A 19,842-nucleotide genomic window follows, 5' to 3' on the forward strand; every position below is an offset into this window, starting at 1 on the left:
TCACCTCCGGGGCAGGGATAGTGTTACAGAGCAACCCAATGTGAACTGGGTTGCCTGTCTGTGGGTCCTCACCCATGTGCTTAAAATTCAGTTATACTGTAGGCACACACTAAAAGGGTTTATTTACAAAGGGGAAAGGAAAAGGTACAACCCAGGGAAAGAGAGAGAGAAAGAGAGATACAAGTTAACTAGAACATCCTACCAGCTCCACTGACTTGGAACTCCAGTAACACACTAAAAGCTCATCAAGAGCCAAACAACCAGCACTAGTCACACTGTCCAGAGCGTGAGAGCTTTAAACCTGGTTCCCTTATATATCCCCAAAAGTCCCAGAATGCCTGCTTAGCTCCGTTCTTGAGTCCTCTCATTTCTCTCCGTGGTATTGCTGGGAGTTGTAGTTTACGGGAATAGGGGGTGGAGTCCACAAAACTGCCAAGTTCCTTCAGGACATTCTTTCCCCACTAGCGATAGAACTCCCTGAAGTGGCTGTGGCTATCTTCATGGTGCTGTACTTTTAATCTTTGCAGGTAGGGTCCCTGCTATCCAAAATTTATAGTGACTTTTAGTTATTCCTGTTTTTTTTTTTTATTTCCATACATGCCTATGTATGTCCTCTTTATATTGTTTCTTTATTTTCCTGAGTAATTCAATGTTCTTCATTCTAAGTGTCTGCTAAATATCATTTTATTGCAACTTACTGTATTTCAAAAAATATTTTTGGCTTAAAGAACAAATATATTTTCTAGTAGCTATGGAGGCTACAATTAATGTGTTCCAAAACATTATTTAGATGCATATTCCAAGGTGTTACTCATTTAGTAATCATTTCTCTAGTTGGCTTACCATTTTCATATGCTATGGTTGTCTTTTCGTATCTTTTTACTTGATGACTTCTTTGACATTTCCTTGTGTCCTTCACATAAAGTCTGCAATTTATTGTATAAGTGTACCTAATTTAATATTTCTATTTCCAGATTTATTTTTTTACACCCTTGCTAATTTGTAGCTGAAAATAATACCTTTTGCTTTAACAAATATTATTTTAAAATTTCAGTGAGATTGAATGTTTTCTCATTTGTTAATTTTGAATTATCTGTGTCTAAAACTACGGATAGAATGTTTCTTTGGAATGTTTATATTTGAGCTAACAAGTTTGCTCATTCATCTTAGTAGATGTTAAAGACATAGGCTGTTAATGGACCAGAGACAAAGAGCGGTTTATTATTTATTTTGATATTATTACTAATATCAAAAGCAGTAACTGTATTATCAACATTATTTCCATTTGTTTGGGGAGCTACAATTCCACAAAGCAACAGGGAGAGTGCCCCATAATCTCAACACATGCAGAGTAGAACTGAGAACAATGCTGAGTTAGGGAACCCACCTCTTTTCTCATGAACAGTAAACATACCTGTTTACTAAAGTAAGAGACTTTATCTATACACATACCCTGGAGATAATATTATACAATAAAGGGCAGTCAGTGACTCACTCACAAGACATGCAGAAAGAGAGTTGCCCTGAAGAATGAGCTCCCAGCATTCTCACGTCATATTATTTTTATCTGTAAGTTTTTTCTTAATAGTTTGTATTAGCATTTTACATACTGGAAATATTAATCCTATTTTTCTTTGCTGTCAATATCTTTCCATTTTTCCCTAACTTTTTTCTTAATAGTTTGTATTAGCATTTTATATACTGGAAATATTAATCCCATTTTTCTTTGCTGTCAGTATCTTTACGTTTTTCTGTTTTTTAGAGGTGATCATTTTAAATTCAAAGGTGCTTAAAATTTTATATCATTTAATCTGATAAACTTTTCATTTATCATTTCTTCTGACATCTCCCTCACTATTTTTCTGTTCCTCTGTCTTTTCTTTGTGATTCCTTCCCAATTGTACTTTTCTTGGTTGAAAGGCATTAGGTAAAAGTGACAATCTCTTATTTGAATATTAGCTATTATTTCTCTCACTTGGTGCCCCAAGGCTCCTACCTTCTTCAACATCTCTCTATATTTCTGAACTGTGTAGAAGTTAGGGAGTTTGTGCTATTCTAGCAAACAAGAGAGAATGCTAAGAGAATAGAGCGATACATGTATTGCCATTTATAGCTGCCTTTCTGTTGTATACTTTTGAATTCCTAGAACATACTTGTGTCTTCAGGTTCACCCTGACTTGATTATTAGACTTAAATTTTAATTAAATTATAAATGCTCCCTTGTGAGAATTCTATACCTTAAACTTATCGTTTCTAGAAACAATATTGTAACTTCCAATATACATGCTATGATTTATTTTTTCAGGCAAATAGAAACTGCATAGCAATTGCTTCTAGCCATGACGTTCAAGAACTGGATGTTTCTGGAATTCTGGCTACACAGATCTATACCTGGGTAGAGGATGATGCAGAAATGGAAACCAAAGGGTACTTTTAAAATATTTTTTTATTCTGTTAATTGCAGTAAGAATGATGTTATCCACCGACCCTTATAGAGATTTTTTAAAAGAATCTTAGTCTTTACTTAAAGAATCTTTACTTACAGTGTTTTGCATTTTGCTCTGGTCTGTACCCCAGTTCTTATGTGCATAACTAAATGAATCCTTTAAAAAAGTGCTTTGCATTTTAAGTAAACAGATGCCATAAATGGCAAAGTGTATATAAGAGGTAGGAATCTGAAATTGTTCAAATTTAAAATTACTGTTTATGAGTTAGAAGTTAAGAGCTGAAGAAAATTTTTTATTGAGATAACTTTGATTTACAACAGTGTTTAGCAATACAGGTTCACATCTCTTCAGATGTATGTTACCTTCCACACCTCCTGCCATTGAGCCAGTACTACTGCACCACAGTCCTTTACGTCCCCCTTATTCTTTGTTCCCACACCCCTCCCTTTGGTAACGTTAGCTCTTTAGTGGATTTCAGAGGTGTTTTTATTTTTTCCTGTTCATTTTCTTTTGCTTTCTTACATTCCACATAGGAATGAGATCATCCAGTCTGTCTTTATCCATCTGACTTAACTTTTCCTAGCATCATCTCCATTTCTATCCATATTGTTGCAAATAGCAAAATTTCATCCTACTTTTTGAGTAGTATTACATTGTGTACATGTACCATGTATTCATTACTCATCTATCATTGGGATTTAGGCTTTTTCCATAGAGGGCTATTATAAATAGTGCTGCAGTAAATGTAGATTTGCTTATATCCCTTTGAATTAGTGTTTTTGTTTTTGAAGAAAACTAAGTTTAATGAAAATGTAGTCATGTATTAGGGCTTTCTGGTTTAAAAGATGAAAGAGAAGATTGATGGATTATTTTCATTCTGGTTGGCTTTCCCTTATAGTTCAGAAGATTTCTTGATTATACATGCTCGTGATGATTTAACAGCTGTTCAGGGTACAACCCCATATACTCACAGCAACCCTGGTACTCCAATTAACATGCCTTGGCTTGGTAGCACACAGACTGGCAGAGGAGCAGCTGTGGTATGTAAAGTTAAAGATATCTGTGTATAAAATGCTAGTTTTTGTACTAGTTTAAAAGATAATGGACAATTTAAACTTTTTAAAAAATTCTTAACTTTTTAGTAAGTCATATTTGTTGGACATGTACACTTTAGTTATGAAAAATATGTTTTCATTTGAAAAGAATAACAAAGATTTAATAAATAGTGTAACTGCAAAGATTTTTATTTTTATGTAATACTTACTTGTAACCCGTTGGCCCAAGTTAGGCCTCAGCAAGTTATGTTCCATAGTCAAATTCTGCCCATCATCTGTTTTTATGTAGGCAGCATACTAAGAAATGGTGTCTACATTTTTAAGTCATTGGAAAAAATCAGAAGGAAGGTATTTTGGGACACATGAAGAGTAAATGAAATTAAAATTTCAGTGCTTATATGTATAATTTCTGTAACTGATGAAAGCTATAAAGATAACAAAATGGGATAGTATGATACAGGATGACAGTGGATAGAGCATAGAAGAGCAAATGCCTTCATTAAAGCAGTGAAGGAACTCTCTGGGAATTTGAGTTGAGATCTCAATGGTCAATAGGAAAATAACATTTTTTGTAAGATTTATTTGTGTATACAAGAACAAGAATGCAGGACAGAGATGTGGAGGGGTGAGAGCATTCACCACAGACAGAGTGGGAAGCAGAACAAGCAGGGTGACTGAAATACACTGCTGAGGGGAGCAGCAGGTAAAATAGAGAGGTCTGCCAGGCCATGTGAGTCAGCTCCCTGGCTGGGGATTGAACTCAGGTTGCACTGGCTATGGATAGCCTGATAGTCCTGAGACTTTAATCCCAGAGCCTCCAGGTAGATCCAGGAAAATAACATTTTAAGCAGAAAACAAGACAAAGGATCTGTCATGGTGTTGATCTTGATGTGCTCAAGTGACAGGAATAAAGTCAGTGTAACTAAAGCAAAGCGAATCAGCTGTTGAATGTATGAAGGCAGATAAGGCTACAGAGGTGATGGGGTCAATCACTTTAAGCCTTAAAGTTAATGTAAAGACTTGATTGTTTAAAATTTTTACTGGGAAATCTGAAAGTTTCAAGCAGGGTAACTGAAGAATTGTGTTGCATTCTCTGAAACTGGAGTTTAGAAAAAAGTATTTATTACTTCCTTTCAGATATTTCACATATCTGTATTTATGCTTATTTAGCAAACTAAATCATTCAAAGCACAATTCAAATTTAAAAGCATTTCTGTTTAAAAATTTATGGTTTTCTTTTTCACATGCTTCTATATGTCTTTTTAACCTTATACTATTCAAAATTATTCCAATAAATTTAATGGATAAATTTAATTTCAAGAAGATAAGCCTACATTCTTGAGGTGAATTTGTTCTTAGATTCTAGTTGGTATGCAGAAGGCAGAAAATACATATACAGGTAGATGTAAGTTAAAGGAACTATTAAATTTCATTTCTATAATCATGTTTAGTGTTTTAGTGCCTTTGACAGTAGTTATAGAATCCCTTAATTGTAAATGAATAAATGTTATGTGAATTTGCTGTCACTATTATATTTTTACCAGTCTTCATTCTAATCATAAAAGAGTGATTTTTTTCTTTGTAACAGATGATTAAGAAAGCCATTAATAATGTCAGAAGAATGACTTCTCATCCAACTCTTCCTTACTGTAAGTTGATAATATTTAGCAGCTATTCTAACAAATTTAAAGAAAGCTTTAAGTTTTAATTGAAAGATAGCATTTCACTTTTTCTTGTACACATGCTTGCTAGCAAAAATATCTTTACTCTAAAATTGGATAAAAAATAGATTTTCCTGGCCCTCCCTCGTGGTGCAGTGAGTTAAAGCACAGTACTGAGAAGCTAAAGCCACTTCCGCATGAGTTTGATTCCTGCCTGCCCTGGAGGTGACCACATGGTGTGGCAGACCTCTCCTGACCTGCCCGCTGCTCCCCTCAGCAGTGTACTTCATCGATCTGCCTGTTCTGTTCCCCCACTCTGTCTCTGGTGAAGCCTCTCAACGTCCCTGAGCCTCTGACCTGTACCACAGTTCTGTATGCACAAATAAATAAATCTTTTAAAAAAAAATAGATTTTCCTGAATAGGGAAGGCTAATTTGATCTAGTAAATTTTGAGCATCTTGGCTTCATATTTCTAAATACATTTAATTTTAAACATTTCTGAACTTATGTAGTGTTAAATTATAGTTGATAATTATTATTTTCATAATAGTATCACTTCTCCTTTTTATTACGAAGGTGAGAGTTATATCATGATCATTTATTCATATTTTGTCAGTTTGTCTTCTATTAGACACATTAATAGTAAATAGAGGAAATGATTATTAACAATTTCTTTACATTTTAATAGCAAATCCTAATAGGAATTGCAAAAGTTTTCTTCCTTTAACAAAAAACATAACTAGCAATGAATTTATTGGAAGTATTGAAGCAATGGTGGGCGGTGGGGGAGACAAATATAAAAACTGAGTGGTGGGTTGGAATCTATTTATATTGATAAGTATTACAAGTTTTTTAAGTATTATTTTTAGATTGTGCCCTTCATTAAGTTGTCATGCTTCACAAAATAAGAATAGTGCATATTTATTACAGCTCCTCCAATCCCCATCCAAAAGTGGGATGATCTTCTTTGGTATAATTTGTTAGGTTGTTTTTTGGATCTGAGAATGCAAAAAAATTCTCTCCATATAAGGGAATTATATTACTTATATATCCACAAATAAACTACCAACCCCCCTCTAATTTAATAACGAATAAAAAATTCTGTCACTTTTTTATGAGATGTTCAGTGAAAATGCAATTGACAAAACCAACCTTCTTTCTATTTAATTGTCAGAAATACTGCTATGCAGTTTTGTTTCCATAAATAAATCAGTCTTTAAATAAAAGAAATAACTGTTAAGCATCTGTTATTAAAGTTATATACTAATGTCCAATAGAAGTGTTCAAGAGTACCATGTATTAAAAAAGAAGAAATTACCTTCTGTTACTTATACAACAGGTATCAAATATGCTAAAACTTTTTCACTACTTCGAGTATATATTCAACATTAGAAGTATGTGTTTTTATTCACAAGTTTAAAGTCAGAACTTTTACATTCACAATAGCACAAGTGTGAGGACCCAAGTCAGGCACCAATTTCATTCACAGTGGAGTAGCCCTATACCATGAGTAGTCAAATGTGTTTTATGTACATAGCATAAATGTTAGTTATCACAAAGTAGGAAACATTAGGCATTTAATCTAACCTATGTAGTAGAATTTAGAAATTCCCTGAAATATTGATGTCATTTTTTCTCAGCTTCATAACTTATGGTTCTGACAGGTGACAAGTTTGTTGGGATTATCTTCTATCTAAAGCCAATAAATTTAAATAAAAAGATTGTTAGGTTTAAAAGTAATTAATGGACTTACTTTCAGGAGTTATTAGGTAACATCAAAGCACTTCTGTCTTGTGTTAAGTACTTTCTTTGTTTATTGAATTATCAGTTAAGAGCCTTGAAAAATGACAAGCTAATTAAACTAATCACTAGATTTTTTTTTCCTGCAGTGTATTTTTTTCTATAACAAATATGGTAGTAATTTAGTTAAATAATAACTAGTATTTATGTAGTGGATTTTTTTTTTTTTTTAGATTTATTTATTTGTGCATACAGAACTGGGGTACAGGCCAGAGGCTCAGGGGCGGCGAGAGGCTTCACCAGAGACATAGTGGGGAGCAGAACAGGCAGATCGACGAAGTACACTGCCGAGGGGAGCAGCGGGCGGGTCAGGAGAGGTCTGCCACGCCATGTGGTCATCTCCGGGGCAGGCGGGAATCGAACTCATGCGGAAGCGGCTTTTAGATTCTCAGTGCTGTGCTTTAACCCGCTGCGCCACCAGGGAGGGCCCTGTAGTGGATATTTTATGAGACAGTATTTTTTTTTTTTAATTTACTTTGAATTTCAGATACTACACAATAGTTCATTTGGAGTAGATCTTTTTTTAAAAGATTTATTTATTTATGCATACAAAACTGGGGTACAGGCCAGAGGCTCAGGGGCGGTGAGAGGCTTCACCAGAAACAGAGTGGGGAGCAGAACAGGCCAACTGATACAGTACACTACTGAGGGGAGCAGCGGGTGGGTCAGGAGAGGTCTGCCACACCATGCGGTCACCTCCAGGGCAGGCGGGAATCGAACTCATGCGGAAGTGGCTTTAGCTTCTTAGTGCTGTGCTTTAACCTGCTGCACCACCAGGGAGGGCCTGGTGGCTGGAATAGATCTTTTAAAAATCTTAGTCATTATAAATGACTAGTTCTACTCCAAGGAATTAGCAATTCTACAAAAGATGAATTAAAATAGAAATGGAAGCCTAATAGGGAAGCCCTTTTTTTAAAAAAAAAAATAGTTAATACATTAAGGTTTTTAAGGTGCATTTAACCCTTTCCCTACCAGTATGTTTAACACTCTTTGTTACTAATGTGGGATACTTGCTCAGACAACCTGGTTATAGAAACTTCTGTTTTTTATAGTAATTTATGAAATTACATATTAAACAAGCAAGTATTTTATTTTACATGTCAGCTACCGAATACTAAGGGTTCCTTTCAAATAAAGTCACAAGTAATATTTTTTAAAACTTGAGCATTTTTTAAAGTACAACTAGCGCTTTTTTTTTAATTAATGTAAGACTATTGGGATATGCTCAAAAAGTTACAACTTCATTTTCACAAAAGTTTACCTATCCTCGTACTTAAGAACAATATTAAAATATTTTAAAACAATTTCTTTTAAATACTTGGTAAGAAATAAAGGAAAATTTGAATAATGTATGCTAAGCAATGTGATAAATGCTTTGTATATATTTACATAATTTCTCACATTGTTCTGAATACTGATGATACACTCAATGTGATGAGTCATGTGTTAAACATATTCCTATATGACTCATATTAATAACCTTATTTACATCTCACAATCAATTAGCCTTTTACAGGAAGGAAGCAGGCTCAAGGAGATGGAATAAGACTCCTAGTAATTCACAATTTGAAATTGTGTACTGAAGAATTAGTAATTATTTAGTCTGTTCCTATTCCTCAGTAAACTAGATAACATTTGAGATATTAGATCAATCAGAACAAATATTAGAAAGGGTTCTTTTTCTTTACATAATATTTAAGACTTAATATATTCTTTATTTTTTCTGGAGAAGAATATATAAATTTGATTATTAACTAGTTTCACAGTTAACTTTTGAGTAATACCAAGAATTTGTTCAGTGGTTATCATAAAGTATTTATTAATGGCTATTAAAACATCATGCAGATAATTTCAAAAGGACTTAAAATTTACAGAGGGTTGATTTAATTGCTTCTGTTGTTTCATGTGAGGCTCTGTTTTCAGTCAAATAAAAGTGCATCATACAGCTATTTATTTTTAAGGTTAAGACTGTTAAACTGAAATTTCATACATAGGTAACATGTAAACTGACTGACTTATTTCTTAAGTGTTTCTTCCATACATGTTTTCATGTTTGATTAAAAAATAATAATTTTCCAAAAGATTCCTGAAATGTGAAGTTTTTGCCCTCTTTTATTGCAGATCTGACAGGAGCTCAAGATGGAAGTGTCAGAATGTTTGAATGGGGCCATTCTCAACAAATAACCTGTTTTCGATCTGGTGGCAATTCAAGAGTTACGAGAATGAGATTTAACTATCAGGGAAATAAGGTAACATATAAAAATGGAAGTGGGAAATTAATGATGTTGGAAATTTATCAATATTACTAGTTTGGCTTTCTGAAGAAAACTTAACACTTTTTTGAGTCTTGCTGTAAAGACGTTATATAAACATTATTAAAATTCACATAGGTCATGCTTTTAAGGGTTAAATGATTATTGTATCACCTTAATATTACACATTTTTTATTCAATACTCCTACTTTATGCTGTGGAACCTACTCATAAATTTTGGTCAAGTACCAAGGAATATCTGGATACTTAGAAATGCAATTTCACTCGTACCAAGGAATATCTGGATACTTAGAAATGCAACTTAACCCATTCGACACCTACTGCATCATCATCTGCATTTCAACCAGTATTACTACTATAATATGCCAGTGCTCAATAACTGTGCATCAGCAGTTTATAGCCTAGCCACCTCTTTTGTAAGTAAAGTTTTATTGTAATCAGCTACCCCATCATTATTTGTTTTCTATAATTCCCCACTGCAACCAAGTGTTCAAGAGAACATTTATATCTAACAAGCCAAAAATATTTATTATATGACTTTTACAAAAAGTTTGTCGGCCATCCCTTGTGGCGCAGCGGGTTAAAGCACAGCACTGAGAATCTAAAGCCGCTTCTGCATGAGTTTGATTCCCGCCTGCCCCGGAGGTGACCACATGGCTTGGCAGACCTCTCCTGACCCGCCCACTGCTCCCCTCAGCAGTGTACTTCCTCCATCTGCCTGTTCTGTTCCCTGCTCTGTTTCTGGTGAAGCCTCTCACCGCCCCTGAGCCTCTGGCCTGCACCCCGGTTCTGTATGCATAAATAAATAAATCTTAAAAAAAAAAAAATAGTTTGCCAATCCTACTCTAGAACATTCCTTACTGTCACCTTAAATTCCCTCTCTGTTCCTTGTATCTCAGTAGCACTTTAAACAAAAATTGAAAGAGAAATCAGCCTGTTCTTTGTAGTTAGGGCCACTCTTCACTAAAAACATTTGCATAGGTCCTCCTTGATGTTATATCATTCTTTTTCCCTTAAAATTCAAAGCATTAGGCCCTCCCTGGTGGCGCAGCGGGTTAAAGCACAGCACTGAGAAGCTAAAACCACTTCCGCATGAGTTCGATTCCCGCCTGCCTCGGAGGTGACCACATGGCTTGGCAGACCTCTCCTGACCCGCCCGCTGCTCCCCTCAGCAGTGTACTTCGTAGATCTGCCTGTTCTGCTCCCCACTCTGTCTCTGCTGAAGCCTCTCACCACCCCTGACCCTCTGGCCTGTACCCCAGCTCTGTATGCACAAATAAATAAATCTTTAAAAAAAAAAAAATTCAAAGCATTAAAAGCTCCTCATACAACCTTAATGTGTACCATATTTACATGGCTCTGTTACCATCTCACATAAGTCAATAGTTTTTTTTCATATAGTCATTAAAGAAAATTTTTAAAGCATGAAATTTCTTAATATCACCTTCAGCAAGGGGATTAACCTAGTTGTGTGAACCTACCAATACCCTTTATGTGCTCCTACTTTTCCATTTTGAATGCCAATATTATATGGCTTCTAGCTATATAACACTATAACCCTGTATAACTCAATCCTCATCTCTTGCATCTTCCGTGTTGCCTACAAAGTTATATAACAGAAGACAATTAGATAGCTATACTACAGGTGAGGTCATATTATTTTTAAGAACTTGTTAATCCTCCTCATGGTACTAGAACACCAAATTCTTTAGTAGGTCACTTAAGATCTTCTGTAATCTGAATTATTTTGCAGCTTTAACATTTCTTTTCGCAATCATTATAACCTTCCCCATAGGCTATTTTAAGACATATTAAATTATCCATTACCTGTCCAGATGTCTTTGACACACAGTCAACTTAATTTCACTAACATTAGTCATGATGGAACTAAATAGCACAATACTTGTGCATAGTATCTCCCTTAGAAGGAAAGCTTTCTAGAGTAAATGAAACAGAAGACATATTGTTTCACAGTGTGGGGATTGGTTTATCATTGATGAATAGAAGTGGTCTGCCAAAAACCATGAATGTTACAGACAAACTAAGAGCCTGAGTGAGACATTTAACACAATAAATTACTTGGAAGGAACATTTTCTCAGACTAAAGACAATATTTCATTCTGAAATAACAGGTTGCTGTGAAAAAATAAAGGCAGTAGAAGAAAAGGAAATAAATCTTAGAAAATAAAAGCATGATTCCCAAAAACCTGGGTCAGAGGAACTACTAACTATGGCATCAGTAGTAGAATATAAATAGTACAGAATCAAGTTTATAATTTGGAAATACAAAATATGAAATAATTTCATGATAGAAGTAATCAAATAAATTGAGGCTATATCTAGGAAATACCATATTTCAGAAGAAGAAAAAAGATGAGAGAAGCTTAATATTCAGTGGAATTAGAAAATAGAAGACTTCCCTAAAGCAAAGAAAATCTAGGCAGAAATTTTGAGAAACAATCTCTACTAGATTCATAGTAATTATTATTATTTTTTTAAATTCAAGGATAGAGTTCCTATGAAGGATTAGGGTTAAAATGGTTACTTACCATCTCTCTACATTTCCTCCCAAATTAATAGCATTGGCCTACTCAACATAAAGATTACAAATAAACCTAGAAAAGTATTCAAAAGATTTTCATGATCAGTAAATGAAAACTATGAGTTGATGTCTTTCAATACTATCATTCATATTTGATAGCAAAAGAAATACTTTTTAAAGTATGCACTTTATTTTCAGATAGCTTTTCTGAAGAATGTACCTATATTTACTCCAGAAAACATGGAATAAATCACTAAATAGAGCAGGGTAAATATTTATGACAAACAGTAAATGGTGGGTTAATAGTCCTAGTATAGCACCATCAATCTTTTTTTTTTTTCAAGACTGATAAGTAGACAAAGAATATGAGCAACCGTTTTGTAAAAAGTTATGCAAGGTCAATAGCTCTCACTAATAAATGCATAGTCTTTTCTTCTGTAAGTCTACAAATGTTTAAAATTTTAGTAATATGCAATGTTGATTAATGTGTAAAAAAATGATTTTGTAAATTAATATCACTGGACGATTTAATTATGGCTTCTTTTACCAGTTTTAAATAAAACCCTTTGACAAAGTATTTCATTTCTAGGTGTTTCATACATAAAAAAATGTAAAAATATATGTGTGAAAATGTTCCAAGTGGTACTTTTATAATTGGGAACATTGAAAATTGTTTAAAATGGAAATATTTTAAAAAATAATTTGTGTAGCTATACAGTGTAGTATGTAGTTATATATATAGTTAACCAACCATATATGTACATGCTATTTGTGAAAAATGACTAATAAATAAAAATTATTGTAATTGTAGAACTCTATTTATTATAGTCATATTTTAAAGCCCTGTATGTGTGTTTGAATATTCATACAGCAATTTTTAAAAGGGCACAAATGAAATGGTTAATAGTTTTTAGATCTGGATATGGCAGGAGGCAGAACAAAATGGATATTTGTTTTATTTTATACACTTTATGTTAGAATGCATTATTTTCACTATCTAAAGAAAAGATTGTTAGCAGTCTGACCCTGAAGATCTATATCATATACTCCCTTTCAAGAGTATTTTGTCATCATACCAATCAATACTGGTCTGAGTTCTGATTGAGGAGTCTTGTACAGTATAAACCTTTGTTTTATTTTACTTTCTGCTGTGATATTACATGTTTTCCTTTGTGTGTCATTCTGAAAGTTTTTATTTTTCAAAATGTTCTAAGTTTTCTATTTTATATATGCCTGGACTTTGTTACATGGCTTACATGTAAATCCATTATTCTATATTAAGAGTACTTACAGAGGGTTGACAGGCTAGACTATTGGTTAATAAAATAAAATGAGTACTGGTATTTGTTTCATTTATGTTCACATTGGAATTTTTTAGAGCAATAGCTAAAGGTTTTACTGTACTAGAACTATAAGTAGGAGAAGGAAAATGTCAATATTTGAATGAAATGTTTAAGGGTCAAAGTATAGGATTCACAGTGATGATAAGATTAAATATATGCTTTTGATTTTGCATCTGTAGTACATAAACACTTTAAAATATTTGTTTCCTCAAGTTTGGAATAGTTGATGCTGATGGATATTTAAGTTTGTATCAAACAAATTGGAAATGCTGTCCAGTCACCGGAAGCATGCCTAAGCCATACCTGGTAAGCCAAAAAGAATGTCTATCTTTAAATTTTTGTTTGGAAAGAAAAACCAATAATATATATTTACACAAAAAAAATGATTAAAATCAATGAGTAAAATTTATCGTGTGCTATGTACTTAATCACTTTATTGTAAGTACCTTTTGTTGCATTGTGTCAGAATTATTCTGTGAGTTATAATTATAACTTGAAAGTTATTCTTTATAGAATCAACACAGTATTTTCCAAAACCCATGTAATCTGTAGCAAGTTCAAGTTCTTTTACAGTCTCACTTAGCTGTGGTGGATATTATACCAAATAGTAACGATAAATGAATAAGTGCATCTGGTTGTTTTTCTGCACTTAGCCCTTAAGATGACCAGTAGGAAGGATGTCCTGTAGCTGACACCATACTTCTATAAAGATAAATTGAATTAAAAATTTGCATTCTTGGCTCGCGGGATTAAAGTACATTTTATTTTAAGAACATGTCATTGAGTCCAGTGCTAATTGGGAGGGGAGGTAGGAGTTTGGAAAGTTACTTAAGGAAAAAAAATCTTTCATACAGTGTTTTAGTGTTTCAGATTCCTTTTTTATTGAAGAGAAATATCTGAACACGACTTAGAAACTTTCATAGTTGACTAAGCCTCAGAGATATTTCTTACTGCTTGATGAAATATTGAGAAATATTACACATTTTCTAATTTTATTGACATAGTAATATGTGTTATCAGTATTTGAGCAATTATAAAAGTTTAAGTATTTTTGAAGATAATTTGTTCTGAAATATTCTAAAAGGCTATTTCTGCCTTCCAAGGCAAAATTTTTACTAAATATTCAAAGGGAAATGTTTGGAATTTTACTTTCCATTTCCCTTTGAACTTCCAAACAAAAGCGAAGTGCTCCATAAGAGATCATGATATTTGCAGCTTCACTTAAATGGTTGAAGAAAAGTATGTGCGTATGCATGCACACACATGCGTGTACATGTGTGTGTTAAAAATTGGTGAATCTAGGTAAAGTGTTGTTGAGAGTTCTCTATAGTGATCTCACAGCTTTTTTAAAATTTGGGAGTTGGGAGGCAGAAAACATTTAAGTAAGTCTTAAGTGCTATGATCACTTTTTGATTTTTACAACTACTTCATTATAAAAGTCTTAATGGCAATCAGTAACATTCGTTGTTTATAACCATTCTAGACTTGGCAGTGTCATAACAAAACAGCCAATGACTTTGTCTTCGTTAGTTCCTCATCTCTGATAGCAACAGCTGGCCTTTCAACTGATAATAGGTAAGAGTATAACTGAAGTTGAAGTATGCGTATGTATAGCTGAGCTTTATTTTTTAATTGTTTTAGCTCCTATGTCTCAAGGTTGTGTTTTTTTTTTCCATAATTATGTTCAGCACTTTTATATTAAAGATTTGTTTCTTAGGTAGTTTTTAGTGTTCTAAATATAAAATTAAGGAAATTGTGTGCCTCTAAAAAACAAAAATCAGCTTCTGTATTTTTCGTGACCTAATGTTAAGACTAATTATTAGGAAAAAGGAATTTGGTTGCTGGTAGAATATATTTTTTCCCATATCATTTATTATTGTGTATTAAGAGGGAAACAAAAAGAACAATTATGTGTTGGTGATGGTTTATTTAATCTTCATCATGTCCCTATTTGGTAGGTATTCCACATTAAGCAAACAGAAAACTCAGACTTACTAGTTGTCTAACTAGTAGCCTTTTCTTTCAAAAAACTTACATTTACTAGAAAATGTTTCTCCTGCCTCCATCTCCACACCCTCCCCCCTACTTTTGCTTTTTCTTACTCAGCTGAGTTCTGAGATCAAAGCTTGATGAGGTTGTTAAGCTTTTACATTTATTTGGATGGCTTCCTTTTCACTAGAGATTGGTATCTGGGAATATGGAGTCTTGAGGACACCTTCCATGAAAATCCTCACATATACTGGTGCTTTCTTTGCAACTCCTAGTATAAATAAATATTCTACTAAAATGCTCAAGGGAATTCATTGTATCTTGATATGAATGCAACTCAGAATACAGAATCATAGAATACAAAAAGCAGTTTCCACATTCAGTCTCTGGATAATATTCTTGGTAATACATATTAATCCAAAGTTATTCAATTTTATAAAAATATTAACTATACAAAAATATACCAGTTGTTTGTATTTGGTGCATTTATTAATGTATGAACTTTCAGTGAAAACAAGATTGAAATGTAGCTTTTTATGAGGCACTTTCTTTTTTATGTTCACTTTCTTTTTTCGTGTCATTTAAGAAGTAAATTTTTTTTTTTTTTTTTGCAGAAATGTATGTTTGTGGGATACTCTGGTAGCGCCTGCCAATAGTTTAGTCCATGGTAAGTTTTGAAAGCATTTTAGTAACTGGAAATCAAAACATTCATAAACATTATTTTTAAGTGACTATTTTTAATGCAGCCAACCTGTGAGATTTATATTGTAATATTATATGTATAACTTTGCTATACCTTGAGGAAGGCCAATAGAACATAGATAATATAAAAATCCTGTTTCTTTACTTTGGATCTGCTATCACAGATTATAATTGTGAACATCAGTTATTACATGCTATTTCTCCCATCTCACTATATCTATTGAGCATTGTACTGAAGTTTTAACAATAAGAGAAGAAAAGGAGTAAAAGTTACTGAAAGAGATGGGAAAATACTACCTTTTTTCACAGATGATATAATTTTTTTTAAAGACTAATTTATTTATTCATACAGCACTGGGGTACAGGACTGAGATGCAGATGGTTGGTGGTTGAGAGGATTCACCAGAGAAAGAGTGGGGAGCAGAACAGGCAGATATACTGAAATACACTGCTGAGGGGAGCAGCGGGCAGGTCAGGGGAGGTCTACTGTGCCATGTGACCAGGGAATCAAATTCATTCTACAGAGACTGTGGATAGTTTCATAGTGCTATACTGTAACCCACTGAGCCACCAGAGAGGGCCAGATGACATAATTATATGTATAGAAAATTCCAAAGATTTGTCAATAAATTAACTTCCTGGAACTACTATACAAGTGGAGCAAAATCACAAGATACAAAGTCATTATATTAAGTAGGTTCTTTCCTATATACCAGCAAGGAGCATTGGAATATGAAATTTGAAGAATTTCACTATTTATAATAGCAACCAAAATAATAAAATACCAACGCCTAAATCTAACAAAATATGTATAACATATGTTCAGGAAAGCTGTAAAAAAAATCAAAGTTCTAAATAAATGAAGTACTAATCAACATGCACCAATTGGAAAACTCAATATTGTTGAGGTGTCGGTTTCTCCCAACTTAAATCAATTCAGTGTGATCCTAGCAAAACCCCAGTTACTGGAATAGAATAAAGAGCCCAGTAATGGACCCAAATATATATAGAGGACATCTTTAAGAAAGGCACAAGGACATTGTTATTGTTAACAAATAGTGAGTTCAATCCCTGCTCCGGAGGTTATCCACATGGCACGGCAGACCTCTTCTGACCCACCCGCTGCTCCCCTCAGCAGTGTACTTCACTGATCTGCCTATTCTGCTCCCCACTCTGTCTCTTGTGAATCCTCTCACCGTCCCCACACCTCTGGCCTGTACCCCAGTTATGTATACATAAATAAATAAATCTTTAAAAAAAAATGTCCTCCTTCTCAATATCTGATTGTCCAAGAAGCATATGAAAGGTTGCTTAACATCAACTATCATTAGGGAAATGCAAGCTAAATATAATGCTACTCTGTATACTGAAATGACAAATTTTAAATTGGGGAATACCAGGTGTTGGTTAGGATGTGGAGAAACAGGAACTATTTTGTATTATTGATAGAAACATAAAGTGGTTCAACCACTTTGGAAAACTATATGGCAGTTTTTAATAAAATTAAACATGGCACCTAGCATGACTCAAATATATATTCTTAAGTCTGTACCTAAGAGAAATGAAAGTACATGTCCATAAAAAGACTTGCATAGGAATATTTTTAGCAGTTTTAATAGACCAAAAGTGGTAATAACACAGGAAACTGGGTTCTTCAGTGGTTTTGATGTGGTATTCTTTATGTAATAGAATCCTTTTACATAAAGCATGACCTAATAATACATTGTGTGACATGTATTAATCTCTAAAACATAGTGTTGAAGGAAAAGAAATCAGGAATAAAAATAGTTACACATAATTCATAGTGTAAAATTCCATTTACATGAGTTTTCAGAATAGGAAAAACTAATGAGATAGAAATTAGAGTAATGATTGCTTTTGTGGAAAAGAATTGACTGCAGAATGGGACAATTGATCTTTCTGGGATGCTGCAAACACTTTGTCTTCTTCTGAGTGATACTTAACACATGTATCCATTTGTCAGAATCTATAATTTCTACATTTTACCCTACATAAGTTATATCTCAAAAGTGCTGGTAAATATTTTATTTTTAAGAAACTCTTTTCTATAATCTGTTTTATTTAATTTATTACAGTAATAATCACTAAATTTTACTGAATACTTAATATTTGCCAGGTACATTAAATAATTAACCCCTCTTAAAACGCCTTTTAGGTGGGTGGTGTTATCTTCTCTTTCACAAATGATGTCTCTTTCACCAAAGATGAAACTGAGATGTAAGCTTAATTATGTCCCTGAGATACACATTCAAACCCAAATAGAGACCAGGATTTAAACTCTGGCAGCCTGATTGTTGAATCTTCACTCTTCATAATTATGCAGTATTGTCTTTGAGCTATATACAGATTTCCCCCCCCCCCGATATTTGTTTAGCTAGACTTTCTTTTTTTTTTTCCTTAAATGTTCAAGTTCATTAGTCTTTTTAATGTTTTTTTTTTTAACATTGCTTAATCTGCTCTTAATCTTATGGAGTGTTTTGTTGTTGTTTGTTTTTTCACTCAAATATTACAGTTTTTAACCCCAGGACTTTTGATTTGGGATTTTTTTAAATATATGTATTTACTAGCTACTCAATATGCTGTCTTTCACTTTTCAAACAGAAGATAGTGTTATGACTTGATTTATGTATACTAATTCTATCATTTATGTCATTGTAGTGAGATTTAGTTGATAGATTTTCTTCTACCTAAGGGTTGTATTTTTGTACTTCTTTGTATACCTGGTGACTTTATTAGGTGCCAGTCAGGAATTTTTTCATTGGATGCTGGTTTTGCTGGACTTAGTTACTTAGAATCAGATTGGAGGCGAGCGAGGGCAGAGGAGAGCTAGGGCAAAGAGGGCAGAGGAGTTATTTTGTTAAGCAAGACTAAAGCAGCATTTGGTCTAAGGGGACTGTGGCCTGTTACCATAGCAAAACCTTTCTGAATACCCACCTAGTGCCTTATGAATTATGAAGTTTTCTACTGACTGGTAGAAAAAGAATCCAGATCTACTTGGTTTCCCTTCTTGTTCCATGTTCAAAGACATTCTTAGACAGTTCTCTGGCTCCACATAAACAGTTTTTTCCCTCTCTCTCAGAGATCCTGCTTCACTTCCTGATACCCAAATGTCTCAAGTTACTGTTTTCTAAATATCATATGATTTTTTCAGTTGTTGCAGATAAAAAGGTAAATCTGATTTATTAATTCCCCTTAACCACAAACCAGAAGTTTGTTTCTTATACTGTTAAATGTTTTTGTTTGTTTGTTTTTGAATTTCAGCTTTTATCTGCCATGACAGTGGTGCCACCGTTTTAGCATATGCTCCAAAACATCAGCTGCTAATATCAGGTGGCAGAAAAGGCTTTACATGCATATTTGACCTCCGGCAACGACAACAGAGGCAACTTTTCCAGAGCCATGATTCTCCTGTGAAAGCCATTGCTATTGATCCAACTGAAGAGTACTTTGTAACAGGATCTGCTGAAGGCAACATAAAGGTAAATGTGTAAGATCCACAGTATCTACAAGGTGAAATCTCCAGAATCTTAGGTCTTTAATCATATTGGTGACATTAGTCTATTTAAATAATAGTAACAGTAACTCCTTTTGTGGTGAACAGTGTTAATAACTTATTTAATCTTTCCATGAATTAAATTATATTTGTCTTAAAAATTGAATATTTCAGTTTTCTCCAATATGTTTAATTAATGCATGAAAAGTATTAAATTTTCCATGCAGGCAAATTACTTCAGACATTAGAATTAGTCTTGACTCCATGTCCAGGAATCACTGATTCATTTTCAGTGCTATGAAATATATTAATATTTTTCCTTATCCCCATTTTTTTTCATCTATCACATCAGTATGTAACCATTCAGTGCTTGACGTAAGAATTCTTAATGTATTGGATAAACCCTTTTCCAGTCTTTCTCAAACTTTACTGTGTTTGAAACATAGAGGCTTAAAATATTAAGCAGCTTATTGAAAATGTGCCCTATCCCAGAAACACTCATGCCCCAGTAAGACT

At 33.5% G+C, this 19,842-nt stretch overlaps 1 protein-coding gene across 2 annotated transcripts in view; it reads left to right on the forward strand.

Moving 5' to 3' along the window:
• The window catches only part of DMXL1 (Dmx-like 1), a 111,295-nt gene that overhangs the window by 86,104 nt on the left and 5,349 nt on the right, over positions 1 to 19,842 (forward strand). For both annotated transcript variants that reach the window (XM_012727984.1, XM_004686653.2), the window contains 8 exons: positions 2,306 to 2,427; positions 3,346 to 3,487; positions 5,091 to 5,151; positions 9,085 to 9,212; positions 13,335 to 13,427; positions 14,605 to 14,696; positions 15,725 to 15,777; positions 19,095 to 19,312. In XM_012727984.1, the coding sequence (XP_012583438.1) occupies positions 2,306 to 2,427; positions 3,346 to 3,487; positions 5,091 to 5,151; positions 9,085 to 9,212; positions 13,335 to 13,427; positions 14,605 to 14,696; positions 15,725 to 15,777; positions 19,095 to 19,312 (909 nt within the window). The remainder of the gene's footprint in view (positions 1 to 2,305; positions 2,428 to 3,345; positions 3,488 to 5,090; positions 5,152 to 9,084; positions 9,213 to 13,334; positions 13,428 to 14,604; positions 14,697 to 15,724; positions 15,778 to 19,094; positions 19,313 to 19,842) is intronic.

Source organism: Condylura cristata, unplaced genomic scaffold, assembly GCF_000260355.1.
Source record: "Condylura cristata isolate star-nosed mole 26May11 unplaced genomic scaffold, ConCri1.0 scaffold00021, whole genome shotgun sequence".
Classification (NCBI taxonomy): domain Eukaryota; kingdom Metazoa; phylum Chordata; class Mammalia; order Eulipotyphla; family Talpidae; genus Condylura; species Condylura cristata.